A 24,779-nucleotide genomic window follows, 5' to 3' on the forward strand; every position below is an offset into this window, starting at 1 on the left:
TCTTGATGTGGGTGACGTTCCGGGCGGCGCGGACGGCTGTAGACACGGCTGTATGCACGTCCCCTCCGTCTGCAGCCCCCCTAATAAAAACATGTGCACCGGGCTTAATTGTCTATTCTCGTAAAAATCAATTTTAAACCCAACCACAGGGGTATTCTCGGCAATTCGAACACAACCTGATCCTTGGCAATGAAGATACGATATTCTCCTGCACATGATGCCAAAAAGATTTATAGTGCACCACACGTCCACACCCAAAGCGGAACAACCTCAAAACCTCCGTTAGGATAAAATGATCCAATGATCCATACCCCTCCATTCGTCTGTCTCGCCGCCTCCGCCTCCCGTCCTGCCATCGCGCCGCCAGTCCTCTGAAGCATGTAATCTCTTCCTCGTCCTTCGACCTCCAGCCTCCTGATGAATTTGTTGTTTTGATTCGTCTTGTTTGCATTAGTATCTTCGCTTTGTTCCTCCATTTCTTGACAATTATCTGTATTCGTTCAATGTTGCCCAGGGACGGTAGCGGCAGCAGCGGTGGAACGAACAGCGGCAGCGGCGGCGATGGTGCCGGGTGGCTGCGACCTATGGACGCGGAGCAGCTGCGGGAGTGCGGCCACCGGATGGTAGATTTCGTCGCCGACTATTACAAATCCATCGAGACCTTCCCCGTCCTCAGCCAAGTGCAGGCACGTACGCCACCCCCTATACCCTCCTGTCCCCTAATCTGAATATATACAACCTGCTGCTTGATATATATATATATATATAGTGTGCTGAATTGAATGGGTCTCTGTCAAGTGTCAACCCGCCTGCCTGTCTGCGTTTGCCCATTTTTTTTTAGGGTCAACGGGGGGAAAGGCTCCCCACCTGAGTTTAATTTCATTGATCTAGGTCCAGAATGGACCCATCATGGTTCGAGCTTTATAACCTTTACATCATCATTTGTATTAGGCTACATGTTTGACAACAGAAGGTTACACCAGGCATCAGCGATCACTTTGTCTCTGTTTGGCAGTCTGGCCTTCCACAGTTTGGCGTCGTTGTGGATGAGATGAAACATTTATTGATGTGTGAGTGCCTCATTTTTTAAAATGATCCCATTCCGACGTTCCCACAAGTTCTAGTAACAGTGTAACACAGGGCGACGAAAGTGTTGAAGTGCTTACTTGGGAAGTTGTTTGGACATGTCAAGTTGAATTCCCAATTTCACCCAGAATTCTTCAGCAAAGCGTCAGCCAAAGACTACGTGCGTACTTGTTTTGTCACCTAGATTGCATATTTCACAAACGGCCGAGTCGACGATAGTTTTCCTGAACAGAATTGTTCTACACTGAATTCTGCCATGCACGAGCAACCAAACGAAGAATTGAACTCGTGGAGGAGCATGACTATTCCAGATGAACTTGGCAGCAGGGTGTGGTGGCGCATTCCTGGACTGCAGAAGACGATAAAGGCTGCCGGAGTCAAGTTTCCCTTGGCCGAGGCAAAAGGGTCCCCGGCGTTTGTCTCTGGTGTCACTGAGTGTTGTCTGAATGGCAATCTGCTGCAGCTGGCTGAACTCAGAAGTATCCTGGTTTGAAAGGCGCGGCACAAACAGGTTCAAGTCAAGTGTGCCTGAGGCACAAACCTGTTCCACAGAGACATTTTTGCGGGTGCAGTGACTGTGTATGACTGTGTATTGCCGGAAAACGCTCATCATGAGTGTCCTCATTGTGCCGTCCCCAACATCCACCATGGTTATTGCCTGGTAGAGAGGAAGCGATGATCGGAGGACGTTCCAATGTTCACCAAACAAATCCCCCTCAAGTAGCATGTCTCTGCATTTGTCTCTGGTGTCTCTGCGTTTGTCCATTGTTCCATTGTGCCATTGTAGGGTAGTATCATTATGCATTGTTGTTCTATTATTACATCCACCACTTAGAATTCGGATGGTTACCTTAAAAATCTCCTATGTCATGGTTTCAAACAAGTCACCGATGCGCATGTGGCAAATAAATGAGGAGCCTATGCTCGTGACATACATATGCTAACTCACTCAGATAAAAGGATAATACTCGATATTTTAAACATGAAGCATCACTCTGTCCATAATAGGAGTATTCTGTTAAAATATATTTATCATTTATTCATTTTTCAGAAAAGGAATATGCAGTAATTTATTTTTTATGCAAGGTAAGAGTTTAGTGCAGCAACAGATACCTCGTTAAAAATCATGAAATGGTGAAACTTCCAATAATTATTGACCGGCGAATTTGTTTGCAGCCAGGATATCTAAAGGAACTTTTACCGGATACTGCTCCCAGCAAACCCGATACATTGGAGGCCCTTTTTGATGGTAATAATGTTTCCTTCTGCTCCACTTTCAAGTAACATTATAATTCACACTTTCCATATTCTGCACCAAGCAAACTATTATGGCTAAGCATAGAGCCAGAACCCTTTACTTCGTCTATTCTGAATTTCTGATTTATGATAAATGCTATATAATATGCACAGATATACGAGAGAAGATAGTACCCGGAGTTACACATTGGCAAAGTCCAAATTACTTCGCTTATTATCCTTCCAATAGCAGCACTGCTGGCTTCCTTGGGGAGATGCTTAGTGCAGCCTTTAACATAGTCGGGTTCAGTTGGATAACCTCTCCTGCTGCAACTGAGCTAGAGGTTATTGTCTTGGATTGGTTTGCCAAAATGCTTAGGCTCCCAAGTCAGTTCCTGTCAACTGGTAAGTATTCAATAACATTTGGTTTCAATGATGCATGCTATTTGAATTGCTCATCTCAACACAAAATATTAGTTGGTTCTCTTTTTAGTATTGTATATCACCTCCTTATTAAATTATACCTCAGCTTTCAAAATTAAAGAACTAAATTAAATGTGTTAGTTGAGAAACTAAGAGCGTTGTGGGTTAGGGTGATTTTTTTAGATAAAGGAAGGTTTTATTAATTTTCAAGAACATTAAATCGAGGTGATACAAAGTCTTAAACAGGGTGATATAATATATTTAAGTTACATATGCGATATGAAAACTAATACATACTAATATTTTGTCTGGTATATAATATCCATCTTCTGAATAGCAAAAGCCTGAATATTTATGTTGCTTGCTCTAATCAGGCATTCAGTGTTACTTTTGTTGTTTCCGTCTTTGCAGCACTTGGTGGAGGTGTAATCCAGGGCACTGCCAGTGAAGCAGTTCTTGTTGTCCTTTTGGCTGCACGAGACAGGACTTTAAGGAAGCATGGGAAGACGTCCCTTGAAAAACTAGTAGTTTATGCATCAGATCAGACACATTCTGCTCTCCAAAAGGCATGCCAGGTATTTGAGTGTCACTTGTGAATAAAATAAATAGGTACTCTCTATTGGAAAATTTCTGATTATATGTTGTACGCTGCACACATTGTGTTAAATGAAGGGGACTATCGACCATGTATAGTTTAAACTTTTTTTTTTGAAACAATGGCAGAAGCTCTGTCTTTCAATTAAAACGAATGAAGTTTATATACAAGTAAAGGTAACCAAGCGTCGTGCCAAACACTGCGAAAGGTTAGCCCACCCACGCAACGCGGCAGCGTACACACTACCATGAGTCATCGTTGCCGAGTGTGGTTGCAAAGCAGCCAGTAGCTCTGACTTCCCATGGCAAAACACCGATGACCCATCCTAAAATGTCAGACCAACGGGCCCGAAGCAGGAGGCTGTGACAGGTCATTGTTGCCGAGCTCAACGGCTCCCCGAAGAGCAGCTCCGACTTCCTGCCTTGATCCCACGCCCCGCCCGCGGCGATTGCCGACCCTCTAAAGCTGAACCCCAGCCGTCGGAGAAGGAGGGTTCGACCCGCGTCATCATTGCCTAGCTACATCCCCTGATGCAGCGGCTCCGACTTCCCGATGCAGAACTCGCTGTCTTGCGTCAACCAGGCGCCGAAGAGGCAGAGCACATCCGCCGAAGGAGACATCACGGCCGAGAGGAATTTCCACAGCGACGCCTTCAGGAAGGGTACGACGCAGATAGTGCCGCCGTCGCTTGTCTAGGAATGGACCGGGTTTCCACCCGTGGAAGACATGGCTGGGGGCACGAGAACACGATGCCCCCAACAAGGAAAACGGCCCCCACAGGCGTCGCCGTCGCCAAGGCTTTCACCCGAGGTGCCCCTAGCACAAACGTCGAGCCAAGATGCCGTACCGTAGCCTGCCGTCACCGCCATCCTGCAGAAGCCCCACTAGAGGGGCATCGACGCGCCGGCTGCACACAACAGCCGCACAGCTATGTCGGTCACCACCCCCTCCGACCGGGCAACATGCAGAGGTGGACTTACCCTGCCACGCGCGTCACCCTGCCGCACGCCGAAGCTGTCGCTAGCTGTCGTCACCGGCACAAGCACCCACCGTTGACGCTGCCGACCTCCGCCAGCCACCGACAGGCGCATGCCCCACCTCGGGCGCCACCCCTGCCCTCGGGGCACCGGATCTGGCCATCAGGGCGCCAGACCCAGTGACCCCGGCTGGTGCCGCCGCCTCCACGCCAAGGCCAAGGAGGAAAGGGGGAAGCGGAGGAGGAAGAAAGGGCCCCTGCCACCGCCCGGCGCCTGCACGGGCACTGGTCATCGCCGTAGCCACAACAGGCGGCCCCATCGAGCCCCACGCGGCTCGCGCGAGGGCACGCCCCGCCGCCCCGCTACTGCACACGCCGTCACCAAGCGCGAGGAAGAGGAAGAGACCCGGCCCTGGGTGACGCAGCCGCCACCGCGGGCGTCGAACCCGCGGATCCGCGGCCTTGGACAGGAGCCGACGCCGCCGCCCAGCGCCCGCCCAGGCGAGGCCCGTCGGAGATCCACGCGAATCTGGCCGTCGGACCACCGAATCCGGACGCCGAAGCAAGGAGGCTGCCCCAGACAGCCGCTGGAGACCCCGGCAGCACCACCTGCCCCAGCGACCACGCCAAGCCCCAGGACGCGAGCTCGTCCCCGACCGTCGTAGCTTCCACCACGAAGAAGAGCCTCGCCGCCGCCCTCACGGCAAGCTGCACGGCCATGCCGGCGGCCTACTCTGGCGACGGCGCGGCTGGGGAGAGGGAGGGAAGGAAGAGAGGTGGCTAGGGTTTGGGTCACCTCCTGTGTCACCTGCGTGGGGGCGACGTGGGGGCTGAAACGGGGAGGTTTCTATGCTCTAATCAAAAGGTATAGTTTAAACTTCTTTTCTGCTTTTTGAGCTGACATGCTTCTGATTATAGATTGCTGGGATTTTCCCAGAGAATGTGAGATTGGTGAAGGCTGATTGCGATAAAAACTATGCCGTTGCACCTCTAGCCATTAGTGACGCCATTGCCACAGACTTGTCATCTGGTTTAATACCATTTTTCATCTGTGCAACAGTAAGTAATAAGCACCACTTTCTTCATATGCAAACTTCCTAGAGTAGACCTTGAAATACATTTTTGTGGGTTTGATCATTGCCATTTAACTTGAGTTACATTTGTATAATTACTCAAAATTCACATTCAGATATTATATCAAGATTCAGTTAATCTTATTAATCATGTTTGCCATTTAACTCAATCTTGTCTTCAACAATAAATTTTTGTTGCTTTTTTTGGGCATGGTTCAGGCTAGGCAAATTGAAATCCTTTTGTAATGCTATAAAACATTCTTTTACTAGATTGCTGCTGTTGAGATCCAATGCAAAATGAAATAATGGTTATGTCTTTTAGATTTGAAATTTATAGATTCAAATGGTGTTGAAATTAACTACTAAATCCGTTCCAAATTATAGTTCGTTTGACTTTTTCGACCCCAAATTTGACCACTCGTCTTATTCAAAAATTTATGCAAAATATCACTTCTTATGTTGTGGCTTGCTTTATTAACAAAAGTTCTTCAAGAATGACTTAAATTTAACTATGTTTGCACAAATTTTTTAAATAAGACGAGTGGTCAAACTTGGGGTCAAAAAAGTCAAACGAACTATAATTTGGAATGAAGGGAGTATTTACTAGTTAGTATTAAATTATTTTCACTTTGACTCGCTCATGGATGATGGCACATCCATGACTCATGTAAATAAAAAAATGGAAGAGTTATCTTTTGGTTCATTACGTATTGGTATTTGCTTTTGATTTACTCAAAATCTTGCTTACTGCCATGTTATAATGTTCTTTTCCAATGGATATGAAGTATACTTATATGTAACTTGCAAACCACAGCTTGTGTTTTCTCCAAATGAAGCCAACATTCTATTCTAGAATGTTTTTTTAATACACTAACACACCTAATGCAGGTAGGCACCACATCTTCATCAGCTGTGGATCCATTGCCTGAGCTAGGACAAATAGCAAAGGTGGATATAGTTATGACATGACTTATGAATTACTCCTGATAATAAGAGATTTTTGTGGACTGACTTATATAATGGGCTCATTTAATCTGTTTGTGTTTACTGTTTGCTTTTTCCATTTCTTTTCTTTATATTGGCACAAAGATATTTTTTTAATTTATAATTTTCTTTGTCAGGCCCTGTTAGAAATCATAAATATTGATGCATGTTGTTTGCTTTGAAACACCACAAGAACCAGTATTCTATCTGTTCTTGATTAACATGTTTCTTTAAAAGGAAATTAGTCTTCATAAAAAGCATGCTTAAATTTTGAGTTCTAAATTCGTACTGACTTTCGAGTAATATTTGTGTCAGTTTGCCTAGCAACAGCCCTGCTTGTCTCGCTTTCACTGGGCACCAGTACTGTATTATTGTCCATTGTCCAGGATATTTCACTGAAATTTTGGTCTCCACAATGCCGTTAGTTCCATATTCAGAACAGGACTGTGCAATTTCTATATTTGAATGAACACATCAGTTTTATTTGGTATGTAATATAGAATTCCGCTAAACATTTTTATTTACTAATTCTTTTAGGCCAATAACATGTGGCTCCATATTGATGCTGCCTATGCGGGAAGCGCCTGCATATGCCCAGAATATCGACATTACCTAAATGGAGTGGGAGAAGCTGATTCATTTAATATGAACGCACATAAGTGGTTCCTCACAAACTTTGATTGTTCCTTACTATGGGTGAAGGTAGGCCATGTGATGAAACCAACAACCATATTATGTTTTCTCCTATTACTACATCATTGAGCTAAATAATTATGTCTAATTTTCTCCTTAAACAACAACAAAATTGCAGGTAATTTACTTGGTAGTCCTTTTTTATTTATTCTTCTCCCAAGTGTTTTATTGTGATTAATTGGCTAATCCTAACGTGCAAATTGATGTTATGCGCAACAGGACAGAAGTTATCTCATACAATCATTGTCTACAAATCCAGAGTTTCTCAAGAATAAGGTTAAATTATATCCCTTTATATGTTAGTGTTTTATTGATTTTACTTTTACATCTTTATTAAATGGAATTTATATATATATTTCCAGAGGTTTAGATAGTGAATAACAAAAATATGCTGATCACACATCCAAACAAAGTGGTGTAACTTGAAATATACAAGTTTTGCTCTATGACTAAATGTAATGTTACAGTAGTCAAGGGATTAGTTCATAACACTATTAAAAACTTGGCTAACCGAGGAGGAACTAGGTGCTAGGTGGTTTCTCTTTCTCTTTAATTAAAGGGCTATCGTGCTTTTACCCTTGTTTTGAAGTTGTTGGGGGTACATAACCAGGGTACCCCTAGGCACGCCTAACCAACCGCTTAGGGCAGCCCAGCCGGTCACGGCCCAGCTCCCGCGGCCCGCCTCGATCACTCCTCCCCCCGAACTGTATGATATACGGCCTGCCTCGACCACTCCCGTCTCTCGACCATGAATTGCGCAGCCACCTCGACCACCTCTGGCCTTGGCCGCTAGGGAAGGACAGAAGGTGGGTGGAACATTAAATGCACCTGCCCTGACGGGACGCGCATGCCCCATGCGCACTCCTCCGGGTATAGAGAAGGACGACCACCTTTCAGACCCCAGGGTCCTAGGGCAGAGCGTCACCCCTCGGGCCACCCTCAGATGGACAAGACTACTCCATGGCTCGGACACGTCACAACACGTGGCTTAGCTCCACCTAGACCCTGCCTGACTCGATGGATGGGCGTACAGCCATACCCACTATGGGTATGGGGCACATGACTGAGAGTCAACTCCCACCAAACCAGCCGGATCCAAGGACCCCCGACCCGACCACGGAGGGTCGGGGCAACGCTACCACGACAAGAGGGTAGGCAGCCCACAAAGGACAGCCACAATAGTGCCACGACACCTCCCCGGGATAATGGGAGCTAGGATGGAGTCCATGACTCGCACAGTGCTCACACGCTGCACAGGATAGTTGGTGAACAACCACGACCCGCACAGTGCCGTCATGACACCCCATGATCGGCATAGTGCCGCCATGGCGCACCATGCCTTGGAGTGAGGGGCAAGAACACGGCGACTATACTCGGACGTATCTACAGGAGCAAGGACAAGACATGGATGGCCCACCGACCAAGCTGACCAACTTCTCCCTCCCATCGGGCTCCCAACCTAAGCCACTCAGGTCGGGAGAACCCCATCTCATCTCAATTGTCACCCGGCCCCCAAGCCTATATAAGGGGAGCCGGGCCTTCATTCAGAATGATCGAATCCTCCTAGCTCGAACTCTTTCTCTCTGTAGAACCCTAGCTTATGAACCCCCCATTGTAAGCCTTCGGAGCACTCGGAGCACTTGAACCGAGGAACACGAACTCACATATCTCCAAGACTAGACGTAGGGCCTCGTCACGAACCAGTATAACTTTTTGTGTCTTGAGCGCCACCATCGACTCTCTTGAGCAGCGCAGCGCTAAATTTACTGGTCGGTCCACAAAACACCGACAGAAGTCTAATTGTGATTTCGCACCTGCTTTTTCAAATGAAGGCAAAGTTTACCCCTATACTGTTTAGAGGAGTTAATGGTGTCAACTTACCTAAAAAACTAGTTTTCCCATGTGAATTTTTGCATAGGTTTTTGACTACTCTTTGATTTTAACTTCTATTTTGACATCAAACATTTGGACAACATTTTAAAAAATTCATGGCAAAATTTGCAAATATTTCAAATCTAAGCAAAGTTTAACAAGTTGCACATGCTTAATCAACCATCTGCAGAAGCTAGGAGGGTTAGGATAAGGTTTTGGGTTAGTACCATCTTTTATTTTTCTTTTGAATTGCAATAATGTTTTGGAAGGAAATTTGTCAAAAACAATCTCATTCATTGTTAGTCATATTGTCCAACAAATGGTTGCACCTCCTATATCAACAACAAAGCTTTATTTGAGCTCCTCCCCTGTTTGTACCACCTATGGAAAAGGTCGTGAACATCTTTCGGAGGTTGTAAGCCTAAAACCAAGTAAACAGCACGCCAAAGGAATTTAGTATAAATGCAATAAAAGGAGTGGTGATGAATTGTTCCGTTCTTGTAACAGACATACACAGCTTGCTGCCATTCCAGTTTATTACAGCTAGCTAGCATGTAAGAGTCGTGTTGGGGGAGGGGGTTGGTGGCTGTGGAGGAGGGGGCTGACGGCTAGGGTTGGCGGCGTGGGAGGGAGAGGTGCTGTAGGGAGAGGGGGCGGCAGGCGCAGGGAGAGAGGGAGAGGGGTAGGGAAGGAGCAGTCGCTCTTCTGTTGCTTAGTTTGATTGATTACATGCCCCTAGTATTTATAGTCCCTATCGGACTTGCTCCAAGCAACCTATAGGAGATCCTTATAGATTGGATTCTTCCTTTCATACTATCCAAACTCTAATACCATAACTAACCAAACTCTAACCAACTTGATATGGTAACTCGAGGTGATGACGGCGGGAGCGATGGCGCCCTCCCCCTAGGGCGCGCTGGCGGCGCCCGGCACCCCTCCTTGGGCCTCCCTTGGCCGTTTGCTCGAGGTTGGGGGCCCCCATCAGACGTATGACATAGCATCTCCTAATCAGAGATGCTATAAGGAATATGTTTAGGAGAGTTTAAGGCCAAACTAATTTTGAAATTCTGAGACATGTTTTGCTTCTTTTGAAGGGGAATTTGGTCTATAATGATAATGTTGGTAATGCAAAAAAAATCTTCCGAACTTATTCAAATTGACAAACAATCTAAATGCATATTTTGAACAGAATAGATGGATTGGATTTCATAAATAGTAATGAGATAGGATGCACTGCAGTTTAATAAAAAGGGCTCCCATGTAAAAGCACTTCACTCTAAAGAGATTTCATTGAGAAGTCATTATTATTTTCTTGTGAATTTATGATTTGCTTGGTGCCAATATTTATTACCAATTACAGGCTTCCCAAGAAAATTCTGTCTTTGATTTCAAAGACTGGCAAATTCCACTTGGACGGCGTTTTAGGTGAATTTCGCCACACAAGACAACTCGATCTATTACCATTTTTCATATGCATTATTAGTTCCTTATGTTTTTACTATCTCATTGTTTCAATATCTTTCTGGAAATAGGAATGCAACCTTGCTTCCATTAGTTATTTGGTCATGTGATGAGTAGCATGTTTTTTTTTTATTTTTTTCTGCTCCCTATACCATTGATTGAATTGATATCCCTGACTATTGTGAAATTGTAAAATAAATTGAACTCCTTTTGGTTTGAAATAAGTGATGCTTTGATGTTGTCTTGACTCAGTAGTCCAAATGTTGACTCCAAAATACATTTTGTATATTGGGTTTGAATGTTTGAAAGTGATGTGAGCAGATTTGTCTTGAATAGTTTCATAAAAGCATACATTTGCTATATTTTATACACATATTGCAATAAAAGTAGTAGTCAAAGTGGCACCCTCAAAACATCACTGCTTTGTGATTAGAACTTAGAAGCCCTTCAGCCATGCACAGTCAATTTGCACCTTTATAGAGCATTTCCAACCAATAATATTAGTCAATCAAAAAGAAATTTCTTCATATTTTGTTCAGTTTATAAGTCAATTCTTAATAATCTTTCCCCTTCCCACAGCATCCAAAATATCTCACAAATCATATATTCTACTTAACCCAACATATGTAAATATCGAACATATTCCCATCCTTAATGCAGTGTTTCTGACTCCATGCAATTCTTTCAGATACTATATATTGTGTCAAAATGTATAAATTTCTCTTAGCAATTGGTGCTTCCATTTCAGATCACTTAAGTTATGGATGGTCTTGAGGCTTTATGGCGTGGATAACCTTCAAAGCCACATCAGAAAGCATATAGAGTTAGCCAAACATTTCGAACAACTTGTGATCTCTGATTCAAGATTCGAGGTAAAATGAATAAGAAACCAGCTAACTTCTTTTTTGTACTAGTAAACTCATCAGAAAGCACAATATATTTTCTTCTCTACCATAACTTGATATATGCCCAATTCATTATAACAATTTAGGTAGTGACTCCAAGGACCTTTTCACTTGTTTGTTTCTGCCTTGTGCCCCTGGCATCTAACCAAGATAATGGTCGCAAATTGAACTATGACCTAATGGATGCCGCTAACTCAAGTGGGAAGATCTTCATATCACATACTGTGGGTCTCTAGGAAATCCTTCTGTACTGTTTGTACTCACAAAATGTTTTATCCACTGATAGTGCTTTGATTTCTCCCTTGTGTGAACAGATTCTTTCGGGCAAGTTTGTCTTGCGATTTGCAGTTGGAGCGCCTCTTACAGAGGAGCAACACATCAATGCTGCTTGGAAGATTCTACAAGATTTGGCGACCAAACAGCTATTAGGAAGTCCATAGATTAATTAGAAATATTGTGTAGATCAGTTATTTGCCTCTCTAACAGTCTGACTTCCAATCATACAACGCGTGCCTGCATATGTTTGTTGCCTAAACATGCGTGATGCACTCGATTGGAAGCAGATTTGGAGGTCTTCATTGTTATGAAATGCAACCCAATCTATTGCAATAGCTAAACGACCAAATATGATGACGGGCCAAATTTGTTCATGGAGCAGTGTTGGGTTCCAGATTCGGCACAATACCCAGCATTCACACAAATTACTAGACAACTTTGCTCTATGTCAGCTATAGCAAATCAGGCAAAGGCAACCAAATAAGATACTACACCTTTGGATTTCATTATACTCCATCGGTTTTATAGTCCCTATCGGACATGCTCCAAGCAACCTATGGGAGATCCTTATAGATTGGATTCTCCCTTCCATACTATCCAAACTCTAATGCCATAACTAACCAAACTCTAACCAACTTGATATGGTAACTCGAGGTGATGATGTCGGGAGCGACGGTGCCCGCCCCCTAGGGCATGCGCAGCCCCTAGGGCGCGCTGGCGGTGCACGGCGCCCCTCCTTAGGCCTCCCTTGGCCCATTTGCTCGAGGTTAGGGGGCATCATACGTATGACACCACCCCCCTTCTCCACTCAGCGCGTCCTCGTGCTGAAGTAGGGTCCAGTCGTTGATGCCATCAGGCGGAAAAGCTTGCCCATGAAGGATGGCCTCGATGCAGCCAAGCATGTGGCCATAGACGGGGTAGGCGATGATGATGTTCTCCCATGTGCGCATTGGTGAAATCTTGAAGCAGTAGAGGAGGTTCATAATGTAGCTGTAGAAGTAGAGGTGCACGTCTATGTTCATGCTGGCTCGTGTCGCCTGATGAGCCACGATAAGTAGGGGTCGCGGGATTGCTGCTCCGAAGGCGAAGTGCAGCATTTGTCTAAGGGATTAGCCTAGTGCTTACCCAATGTATCTAGTTTACCTACTTAAGCTATTTACCATTCACTGTCTTAGATAGTTACTGTTTATTGTCTAGCTATTTTTAGATGCCTTAGCATCCTAGGTAGCATCTACTTTATGCAGTTAGCATATGCTGTAGTAGGTGAAGCACCTTCTTGTATCCCAAGTTTGCTACTTCTATATAATGCAATCAAGCGGCCTAAGTGCCAAACTGCCCTCTGGCAGGAAATATTCCACTTGTCTAGTTACTTAGTTGCAACAATTGGTATCAGAGCTTGGTTAGGAGAGAGCAAAGACTATGTCCTCCTCCACCAAGCGCGCCCTACGAGCAGCTGCCGCCACTGCCAACGCCAACAACGGCAGAGGAGCGGTGATCATCCCTGGCCCAGACGCTGATCGTGCTCAGCACCTGGCCATGACAGAGGCCATAGCGGCACAGGCGATCGAGGTGACCAGGCAGGCAGTGGCCAACATGGTTGTCGTGTTACATGCGGACTTGGAGCAGTAGCCTAGGGAGCCGTCGTGGAGCCCGGTGCTCTGCCAGATCACCTCATCGTCACTAGAGCGCCATCGTGGGTCACCTACGGCTGTCCAGACGGTGTACAAGGACTACGACACAGGGACACCATGGCCGATGCTGACCAAGACCAACTACCACAAGTGGAGCCTACTCTTGAAGGTGAAGATGAAGGCGCACCAGCTCTGGGACGCCATCGAGTATGGCGACCACCCGTACCACAATGATTGGCGCATGTGCGAGGCCATCATCGCCGAAGTACCATAGGAGATGGGTGCGCTGCTTGAGGACAAGGAGTCAGCCAAGGAGGCATGGGACTCTATTGTCGCGGCATGCATCGGCGTCGACCGCATTCGTTGTGCCACGCTGCAGTGACTGCGCAAGGAGTGGGAGAACCTCGCCTTCCATCTCGGTGAGAAGGTCAAGGATTTTGCCCTTCACCTCTTCGTGCTGAAGTAGCAGATGGCCCGCCACGGCGATAAGGATCTCACGGAGGAGTGGGCAGTAGAGAAGCTTCTTCATGTGGCACCAAAGAAGTATGCCCAGCTAAAGATCATGATCGAGACCCTCCTCGACTTCTAGGACCTTACCATCGAGGAGGTCACCGAAAGGCTGAAGATGGTGGACAATCTCGAGGAAGAACCTTCGATCGAGCCCATCTCCGTTGGTGGGAAGCTCATGTACATTGAGGAGCAATGGCTTGCTCAGTAGAAGGAGAAGAAGGGAGGAGATAGCTCTGGCTCGTCCAGCTCATCTAAGGACCTTCGCCGATGTCCTCACGGCAGCAGGAAGCAGAAGGCCAAGGGCGAGCATGGCGACCATGGCGGCGATGGGCAAGGGGAGAAGGCTGGTGCCACCGTTGGCAAACACAAGGCGAACTACAATGACACCTGCCTCAACTACCACCATGACGGGCACTAGGCGAAGGATTGTCCTCATCCTTGACACAAGTGTGGCGACGCAGCATATCTCACGGAGGCAGATGATGATGACATGGCTCTGTTCCTCGCCCATAGCTTCCTAGAGCTAGAAACAAAGAAGGACGTCCTATGCTCCAAGGTCGACGCCACCCTCAACATCGATGAGCCTAGAGCCCATGTGTTTCATAACACCGGCTCCGCATGAGGACAAGATAGATGGCTGGTACCTCGATAGTGGTGCCACCCACCACATGATCGTCCGTCGTGAGCTCTTCTCTAACCTTGGCACTTCTATTCGTGGTTCAGTGCGGTTTAGTGACGCGTCAAAGGTGGAGATCCAAGGCATTGGCTCGATCATGTTCCAAGCCAAGATTGGTGAGCACCGAGTCCTTCATGGCGTCTACTTCATCTCGGTGCTGCGTGTTGGTGTTTTGAGTTACCACCGATGAGTAAATTTCTAAAATTGCGCGTCTGGCTCGGATGGTGTGCTTAGAGGACATGTGGTTTATACTAGTTTAGGCAAAGTCCCTACGTCCAGTTCATCACTGCTGCTCATGTTACTAGCACTGAAAGTTTATAGTAGGCGTTACAAACAGGTGAGAGAGGGAAAGGATCTCAAGTCTCTGGTGGAAAGAATGAATGGGTGCTGAGAGCTCAACTGCTACTCAGCCGAGTGTTCATGTAGTGCTCTTGTGTTGATCTAGATCAGATCTCGATGGGTCAATCCCCTCCATGGGGCGCCCTGCTTTCCCTTTTATAGGCCAAGGGAAAGCATGGGTTACAATGGAGGAAAAGCAGAAGAACAAGAGAGAGAGAGAGAGGAAGGCTGCCATGACCGCCGGGTCCTTCTCCTTCATGCGGGTCCCATCGATCCTATAGATGTCAATAGGGATGGCTCCACGTCGCGGCCCTATTCATCACTGACGCCATGCGCAGGCGTCGTCTATCAGTCATGGCATCCCATTTCATCTTGGTGGGCGTCATGGTGAACTGACACGCCTATCAACGTTCGTATGAGGGTTAGGTAGAACAACACCAGCACGCCCGACGCTGTTCTTGATATCAATCCTTAGGTATGGCCCATTATGGCCATGGGTTACATCAGGGCATACCAGTCTCTTCCCTATTGTTGGAGTTTTGACCCAGGCCCATACGCCTAGGCTTCGAGTGGTTGGCGGTGGTATGGGACCCCGTCGGGCGAGATGGAGCCCGCACCTGAGGGTCTGGCGAGGCAAAGCCCATGGCCTCAGGGTCAGGTGAGGCAGGGCCTGCGGTCTTAGGGTCGGGCAAGGTAGAGTCCATGGCCTTGAGGTTGGGCAAGGCAGAGCCCGCGGCCTCGGGGAAGGGTGAGGCAGAGCCCTCCCCTAGAGGTTGGGCGAGGTAGAGCCCACACACCTGTGGGTTGGTTGGAGCTGTAGTCACGCTCTTGACTGCTTAGATGAATTAATGTTGATGACCATTAGCTCATCCTCTTCGGGTACCCTAGTATTGGTCCCTGACAGTAGCCCCTGAGTCTACAGAGTAGAAAACTCCTTCGGAGGCTTTTCCAAATGGGAGGACTCTGAGGGCCTTGGCCTTCCTTTGTCACCCACGGCATGTCCTAGGGATGGCGATTCTCCTTCATCATGATCAGACCCCTCGGGGGTATAGCCATGAGATTTGGTGGGTTGGAAAAGGTCTTTCCTAATTCCGACCCCTATAGGGGTCTATCATTCTACAACCGCATGTTCGGTCTCCTTATGAGTCCAACTTTACTCGAGCCCCCACCTGTAGCAGGGGTCCGATCAAGGGTCAGCTTGTCTTTGTGATCGTTTTTCCCTCGAGCCTTTTTTTGATAAAAATAGAGGGGCTATGCCGTGCCATGATTTTCCTCTAAGGACGAATCATGGTGCTCGGTGACCTATTAATAGGCTAGTCCGAGTGAGGCCCTAGCATCCTATTTGCGAGGGTTTGACTTGGGTCGGCTGCTGACCGACTCTAGATTCTCAACGGTCAATCCATATAGTTCTCGGGTCTGTTCGACTGGTCCTGAGGGCTCTCTACCATTCTTCGAGAAAAACCATGGATCATATCTGGCCAAGACTCAAACATCGGCCAGGATGCCCGTGGTACTCATGTGCTTGGGTACTAGCTGCTAGCAGCCCCATCCCTTCCCACCCTTCGCTCTTAGGGTGCCCTGGAGCGGCCGTGAACCCATTGGTGAGCCGACCTTCAAACTCCTAGGCCTGAATGGACTGTAGGAGCATTTTAAGCTCTGTATCCCTCCTTATCTATGACGTTTCTCAGCTTATCAATCGAGCAAATCATTATCCGGTGTGTTCTTTGAGGGCATGGCCAGAAATTGCATGCGCACGATCTTTAGAGGGAGGTGTCATGTCATAGCGCAGCGGGCGTGTGAATCTAGGCGGACTGTTTGCCTTCTTGTCCCACTCCGCCTTATAAATAGTGGCCTTCCCCTTAATGTCTCTGCACACCAAAACCGCAACCTTACCTTCTCAGTTTCTCCGCCGCCGCCATTTCAGATCTGCCATGCTTGCTAGTCCACCGCTGGAGACCTAGATCCATAGCCTCCGCTCCTCCACCACTATTGAGCTCACATCCATCCACCTCCACCTCCAATGGATCCATGGTGCCATCCGACATCACCTCCCAGCGCATGGAGGGCCTCATCCATCATGGTCTTCTCCACGTGCGGACCTTGGTTGAGGAGTAGTTGCTGCCCGGTGATGAGGATTCACCGTCGCTGCCTAACGGCTATGTGGTGTCGTTCACCCATTTCAACGAGGGTGGGCTCATGACCCTTGCCCATGAATTCCTCCAGGGGCTGCTGCACTTCTACAAGATTGAGCTGTAGCATCTCAATCCCAATGGGATCCAGCACATGGCGGCATTTGTCGCGCTATGTGAAGGATTATTGGGGATCAGCCTCCACTTTGACTTGTGGAGGTATTTCTTCACCGTCAGCCTCTAGAAGAAGAGGGAGAAGGGTAGTAGGCAGGAGCTGCACATGCTGATGGGGTGCGCTAGCATCCAACTTCGGAACAATCAGGTCAGTGGGTACCCGTCCATGTAGCTCAAGATGTGCAACAAGGGGTGGCACTCATAGTGGTCCTACCTCAAGAATGATGCCACCGCCCTTCTATTGGAGTTCACTGAGCATCTGATTGAAGAGGCCCGAGAGCAGTGGAGGAAGTGGGGCATCCTAGAGAAGGACAAGAAGAAGATCTGAGACCACATCATCGCCATCCACATCCTAAAGGGGAACAGCCTAAAAGGGTCAGGCATCATCAGGGCTTACCATGCAAGGAGGGTGGCGTTGTTGAGGACGTGCGTGCTCCCGCTATACGTGATGGCGCCCGAGGTGTCATTCGATGGAATGACGCTCACTGAGGGAATGTTCCCCAACTTCGAGATTGCGCAACACATCAAGGAGGTGATGGAGCCTTTATTGGACGACGCGGGTGCCACCCTCGACTTTGTCTACCTAGTGCTAGGGCATCCTCCAATGTAGCTAGAGCCAGGCTACATTGTGTTCATAAGTTTCCCTTTCTCTTGCCTTCTCTTAAATTGATTTCCCAACCCCGTGAGACTAACTTTGAGAGGGACCTCATCCTCACGGATCACCCGGTGCTGCTGTGAAATGATTTGGCCATGAGGGTGGCCAATTGCTCTAAGGGCGAGCGGTTGAGGAAGGTGAAGGAGGACAAGAAGAGGAAGAAGCTATGGAAGTTGCGGGCATGGGAACAAGGGGAGGACACTGATGATGATGACGATGATGATGATGATGATGGTGACAACGATGAGGTGATAGAGGTAGCTAACAATATTGAGTGGGAAATCCTAGAGAATGAGGATATGCTAATAGGTGTTGGTTCATCCTTGCAGGCGTCAGGACGCTTCCCGTTCCATGGAGATGAGGGCACGTCTGTGGAGCCAGCGGAGGTGGGCTGTACCGTCGGCCTGCCCTAGGGGCCAATAGAGGTGGGCGACTTTGCTTTTGTGCCCAAGGCGCCAGCAGAGGCGGGCGGCTCCGCCATCATGCTCCAAGCACAAAGGGGAGCGGGGCATTCCGCCAATGTGCCCCAGGAGTTGCTAGGAGTGAGCCCCTCTACCCAAGAGCAGGGGGCGGCCTCAAAATGGCCTCATTCCGATGAGGCGGAGCAAGGGTCGGGGGGTTCATCCACCAAACATGTCTATCGCCCGACGACACTGAGGTGAGTCATCAATTCCTCTATTTTATCTATTTTAGTTGGATTTTGTCGTGACTTGTTTTTTGTCCCTTACAGCGTTGGAAGGCACCGAAATCCTATGGCATTGGCGCCGAAGAAGAGCGTTGCCCTCCAATCGGGGCGACAGCCGTCAGCTGTTGTCACGGCCGTTTCAAGCAAGAGTGGCACTAGTGTGACCACGTTGCCTGCCGATTAGGCACCGGCCACTGCGGCGCCTGTGCCCTCGGCAGGGTAGGCGGACGCGATCATTCAAGGGGTGCCTCAGAGATCATGGAGCAATCGGTGATGGCCATGATGCTGCTACTGATGGTGGGGCGGATGGGGTTGATGACCGCGCTCTTGGCACTAACCGTGGTGGGCACGAAGTAGCCAGTCGTGACCCCACTGATGCAGGTGGAGGTGGCAGTGGCCATGATAGATAGGTCACAGCCGGGCACAACCACAACGTCACTTGAGGCATCGCCGCGAGCCATGCCATCGGCGACCCAAGCGACAACTTCTGGCATGGGCTAAATGGAGGGGGACACGACCGAGGGGTCCTTGGGAGTCATGGTGTTGGGAGAGAGGTTGGCGTCCGCACCACTAACCCCTTTCATCGCCAGAGGGGGCATCCCGATGGGGCTGTCATGGTGAGAGGGGTCAGCTACGCTTATAGCCAGTGGGGAGTCATCCATGACACTGACGTTGGTGGGCAGCGGCTCGCCTGCACGGGGGTGAGTCCCTGCTCTATTGGACAAATCCGTAGTCTCCGACGTTGATGCTTTTCACCCTTGATGACGCCACAGAGAGCATGGAGCACGAGAGCCTCGATGTAGGGATCACGTCTGCGCTCGAGGCCCTGGACCATGCCACGGGTGCATTGCGCAATGTTGTTGTTCCCTCCGGCTGGGTATTGTTTAGTCTTGCTTTTTGACCTTTTCTTCCTTTATATAGTTTTTATATCCTGACCATCATCTCCCTGCAATCCCTTATAGCTCATAGCCAGGGGAAATCATGGTTCCTTCATCAATAGAAGGAAGCCTAGGACTGCTCATCGAGGAGGCACGGCTACACAGGGAGGTGATAGCTTAGCTCATTGCCGCCCAGTAGAGGGTGGTCGAGCTAACTCCCCTCACTGAGGAGGCGACCAATCTTCATTCCTGGGTGACCAAGGCCTATCGGGATGCTGACGAGGCCGAGAAGGCATTTGAGGCCCTATCGGTGAGGTCATGGAAGGATGATGACGAAGCTATCAGGGTCAGGAAGGAGTAGGATGAGTTTCTCTAGAAGGACGTCGAGACCCACCAGTAGATCCTTGACCTTCTGGGTGAGGTTGAGAAGGAAAGGGATCTAAAGTTGGGTGTCGAGGAGAAACTCACGGCCCTAGACAAAAGGGTGAGCCTATATGCCATGGTGGTTGCTCAGCTGTGCAAGGAGCAGGATGAGTTGATCCAAACCATGGAGAGGCTCCGCTCAGAATGTGACGCGGCTCGCGAGGAGCATGACTAGGCCTGCCAAGAGCATGATGATGCACAGCAAAAGGTTAGCTCCCCTAGGCCAAGGTCGAAAGCGCGACAACCCAGAAGTTGCAGGCCGAGAGTGTTGCTATCGGGCTAGTTGTGGACCTTGTCGAGGTGAGGGGAAATCTTTAGGCGGAGAGTGATGAGCTCAATATCCTGAGCACTGCCCTTAGAGTGGTCTGCGATGACCTTGAGGTGGTGCAGTCGGAGGGGACCAGCTCGCACATGGATTGTGCCATCGAGATCACGGCTTGTGTGGGCTAGCTCGAGAGGAATGCCCTTCACACCAGGGTCAATTAGCCCTTCATGATTGCTTGTTCTCATTATTGAGATAGCATCTATCTAGAGGCGATGAGCCATGGCTACACGCCTAGTTATGAAGTCCATGAGCTGGAGGAGATGGAAACGGCGGTGGCTCCCCTTTCATAGGACCTAGCTAGTTAGATAAATAGGTCAGGCGGTCATTTTTGTAATAAGCAGACAAGTTACGACCCTTGTGTTTCATTTAAACAAGCTTATGATTTTGTTTGAACAAATTTGTTCTTTCTCCCTTTTTATGTATAAAAAGGAGTTAATGCGTTTCGACCCTTCCTATTGTTAAGACCGTAGAGCTTGAGGTGTGGGTGGGAAACTCTGATCATGCTGGTAAACAAGAGTGCCATAGACGCTAGGGCGTAGGTTTCTTGTAGTCCGACCAGCCTTACTCAGTCGTTCATTTCCGCAAACCTTGCCTCTAGCTTTTAATCGTGAGAAAGGGTCGGGCACAATGACTATTTCAGAAAGAGTATATATATACCCTTATCAGCCATCGAGTGAGACCTGACCCCTTGCCATTGTCGGGGTTGGGTTTCACTAAAGATTGAGGAGATGATAGCGAAACTAGTAGGAGAAAGCGTTTCTTATTTTAGAAACATCATTCTTAGTTTTTGTATGTATCGCCTCCCTAGGATCTGAGCCATCGTTCTATGATCGTGCATTCGGTCTCCTTGTGAGTCCAACTTTCCTCAAGCCCCTACGCATAGCAGGGGTCCAGTCAAGGGTCGGCTCATCTTTGTGATCGTCACCCATCCATAGTTTCCGCAACTAGAGGGGTTGAGCTAACAACACTTGCCTCGATGGCTCGAGTGATGCGCTCGGTGAGCTCGCTAATGGGCATGTCCAAGTGGAATCTGGGTCCGTTGTTCATGATGGGGTCAGCATAGCACTCATGTGGCATTCCACTACTCTTTAATCCACCTCTCGGCAGATGCTCGAGTCATTCCGAAGACCGACTCAAGTGGCCCGTTGGCCTCTCCTCAATGGAGATTCTGTGGGCATGGCTCGATGTTAGGATCGAATGAGAAGGTTGAGATGACCCTGTTAGCTTCTAAGTAGGTCGGGTAAAGCCCACTGGGGCTCATCTGTGTTTTCTCCCTTGGCTCTATTTGATGCAAGGTAGCCTCGAGCTCTTTGCGGGCTGGCCTTCGAACCTCGGTCGGTCAGATTCTCGAGTTGGGGTCAGGCAGCTCGAGCCCTCGAGCCCCATTGGGCTTGGTAGGGGTCGATCGAGTTTTATGCATCACCCCATCCATGGTTTCCGTAATCGAAGGGGTTGAGCTAACGACACTTACCTCAATGCCTCGATTATCACGCTCAGCGAGCTCACTAATGGGCATGTTTGAGTTGAATCTAGGTCTATCATTCATGGCGGGGTCAGCATAGCCCTCATGTGGCATTCCACTGCTCCTTAACCTGCCTCTCGGTAGATGCCCAAGTCATTTCAGAGATCAACTCAGGTGGCTCGTTGGCACAGGACTTTCCTACGGAGATAGAGGATGAGATCATCCTCCCCAAGAATTTTAGTTAGGTAGATAAGTCAGGCGGTGAACTCATAACAAGTGAACAAGCTCTTAAATTTTGTTATGGCCAAAGAGATTTTTAGCCCTTCTCCCCTTTTTGTATAAAAAGATTAATGCGTTCCGACCCTTTCCATTGTTAAGGCTATAAAGCTCAAGGTGTAGGTGAACAAACTCTGATCACGCTGGTGAGCAAAAACACCATAGCTGCTGGGGAGTAGGTTCTTGCAGTTCGACCAGTTTTACTCATCATTCATTTCCATAAGCCTAGCTTCTAGATCTTAATGTGAGAGTGGGTTGGGCATAGAGAACGTTTTTGGGTGGATGTACTCTTAAGCGCGTACCGACTCTTTCCATAGTTAAGGCTAAAAAGCTTGGGTGCGAAAAAAACTTTGATCATGCTGGTGAGCAAAAACGCCATAGCCACTAGGGCATAGGTTTCTTGCAATCCAACTAGTTTTACTCAGTGTTCATTTCCACAACCCTAGCTTCTAGATCTTAACGTGAGAGAGGGTCGGGTGTAGAGAATGTCTACTAGATAGATAAGCTCTTATCAGCCCCTAAGTGAGGCCTGACCCCCTACCGTTGCTAGGGTCGGGTGTCACTAAAGATCAGGGAGTTAACAGCGAAACTGATAAGAGAAATTGTGTGTATATTAAGGGTAAAAGTAGTGTAGCTATTTGATGTTCTAGGCATTGACAAAGACTTTGCCATCGATGGTCTTGAGCTTGTAGGTGCCTGGTCGGAGCACTTTCACAATGACGTACAGTCCCTCCCACGATGGAGAGAGCTTGTGGCGGTTCTTGTTGCTTTGGACAAGGTGGAGCACCAGGTCCCCGACGTTGAAGGCCCGACCCCGCACTCGATGGCTATGGTACCAGTGCAACACTTGTTGGTACTTGGCTGAGCAAAGGAGGGCAATGTCGCACACTTCATCTAGCTGGTCCATGGCATCCTCGAGGGATGCCTCGGCTCCCTGTTCATAGTATGCCCTGACCCTTGGTGCTCCATAATCGAGGTCAGTCGAGAGAATTGCCTCGGAACCGTTGACCATGAAGAATGGTGTGTAGCTAATGGCCTAGCTAGGGGTCGTCCTCAGGCTTCGAAGCATCGTGGGAAGCTCCATGACCCATTGTCCACCAAATTTGTTCAACCGGTTGAAGATCCTAGGCTTGAGGCCATGTAGGACCATGCTATTTGTGTGCTCGACCTACCCGTTCATGCGGGGTGCACCACAATGGCCCAATAGACAAGGATGTGGTATTCATCATAAAATCAGAGGAACATCTTTCTGGTGAACTATATGCCATTGTCAGTGATGATGGAGTTTGGGATCCCAAAGCGATGGACGATGTCAAGGAAGAATAGCATGGCTTGCTCGGACTTGATCGTGGAGATCGGTCGAGCCTCTATCCACTTTGTAAACTTGTCTACGGCGATAAGCAAGTGCGTATAGCCCCTGGGCACCCTCTTGAGAGGTCTGACCAGATCGAGACTCTAGACCACAAAAGGCCACATGATTGGGATCATTTAGAGTGCTTGGGCTGGCAGGTGGGTCTACCGAGCATAGTATTGACACCCTTCGCAGGTGCGCACAATCTGTTCAGCATTAGCTACTATGTTTAGCCAGAAGAAGCCCTATAAGAATGTGTTTTTGACTAGGGTCCTAGGTGTGGCATGGTGCCCATAGACCCCACCGTGGATATTGCTCAGCAACCGCTTCCCTTGTTCGACGGGATGCAGCGCTGTAGGATCTCGGTGTGGCTTCACCTATAGAGCTCGCTCTCAATAAGGACAAAGGACTTAGCGCAACGCGCAAGCCACCAAGCCTCTATTTTCTCTATTGGCAGCGCCTCATGGAGGAGGTAGTCGAGGTAAGGCATCCTCCAATTGCTCAAAGGGTTGGGCTCTATCATTGGATCCTTGTCAAGCTCCATGACTTTGGGGTTAGATGGAGCCGATGGCTGGTTAGCCCTTGAGCCCAGGGTGGGCAGCGTGTCACCAGTCTATTTTGGCTCCTCATAGTGGACCAAGGGCTTGTGCTGATTGCTAGCAAAGGCGCCTGTTCGCACTGGCTCTCGACCGGATGCCGCTTTCGCTAGCGTGTCGGCTGCATCATTGAGATGGCTCGGGATGTGATTGAGCTCGAGACCATCAAACTTGTCCTCTAGCTGGTGGGTTTCTTAGCAATATGCAGCCATCTTGGCATTGTGGTAGCTTGATTCCTTCATGGCTTGGTCTATGACCAGCTAGGAGTCACCCTGGACATCAAGCCATCGGATACCCAGCTCGATGGCGATGCATAGGCCAGTGATGAGTGCCTCATACTTGGCCACATTGTTGGAGGAGGGGAAATGGATACAAACCATGTAACTCATGCATACCCCAAGGGTCAAAACAATGACCAGCCCTACGCCGATGCCTTTCTTCATCAATGATCTATCAAAGTACATCGTCTAGTACTCTTGATCGATGGCTGCTGGTGGCATTTGGATCTCGGTCCATTCTGCAACAAAATCAGCCAGCACTTGGGACTTGATGGCCGTCCGGGGGCATATGAAATGCCTTGACCCATTAGCTTGAGTGCCCACTTGATGATTCTTCTTGTGGCATCCCTATTTTGGACGACCTTGCTGAGAGGGAAGGACGTTATGACCATCACTGGATGCAACTCAAAGTAGTGATGCAACTTCCTCTTGGCGATGAGGATGGTGTATAAGAGCTTATGGATTTGGGGGTAGTGGGTCTTGGAATCAGACAAAACCTTGCTAATGAAGTACATAGGACACTACACTTTGAGGGTGTGTCCCTCTTCTTCTTGCTCTACCACTAGGGTGGCACTGACCACTTGCGTGGTGGCCATGTTGTAGAGCAAAAGTGGTTCCCCATCGGTCAGGGGGACTAGGATCAGGGCCTTCATCAGAAGTTGCTTGACCGTGTCAAGTGCCTCCTATGCCTCGGGCGTCCATTTGAAATGGTCGGCCTTCTTTAGGAGCCGATAGAGGGGGAGACCTTATTCGCCAAGGCATGAGATAAAGCGGCTGAGCACGGCGAGGCACCCTGTAACTCATTGTACCC

The 24,779-nt window shown here is 48.5% G+C and overlaps 1 protein-coding gene across 2 annotated transcripts; it reads left to right on the forward strand.

Moving 5' to 3' along the window:
- Positions 1–241: 241 nt before the first annotated feature.
- LOC136541697 (tryptophan decarboxylase 2) lies at positions 242–12,005 on the forward strand. Of its 2 annotated transcripts, XM_066533716.1 has the most exons (13): positions 242–380; positions 515–690; positions 2,267–2,335; positions 2,497–2,727; positions 3,157–3,320; positions 5,235–5,375; positions 6,278–6,337; positions 6,911–7,075; positions 7,286–7,342; positions 10,299–10,363; positions 11,148–11,271; positions 11,391–11,528; positions 11,619–12,005. In XM_066533716.1, coding segments are annotated over exons 1-13 (1,518 nt in total). In that variant the 5' UTR covers positions 242–378; the 3' UTR covers positions 11,745–12,005. The 2 variants fall into 2 exon arrangements, with proteins under 2 accessions (XP_066389813.1, XP_066389814.1); XM_066533717.1 differs by lacking the exon at positions 5,235–5,375.
- Positions 12,006–24,779: the final 12,774 nt, after the last annotated feature.

The sequence above is a fragment of the Miscanthus floridulus genome, chromosome 3, assembly GCF_019320115.1.
Source record: "Miscanthus floridulus cultivar M001 chromosome 3, ASM1932011v1, whole genome shotgun sequence".
Lineage (NCBI taxonomy): Eukaryota > Viridiplantae > Streptophyta > Magnoliopsida > Poales > Poaceae > Miscanthus > Miscanthus floridulus.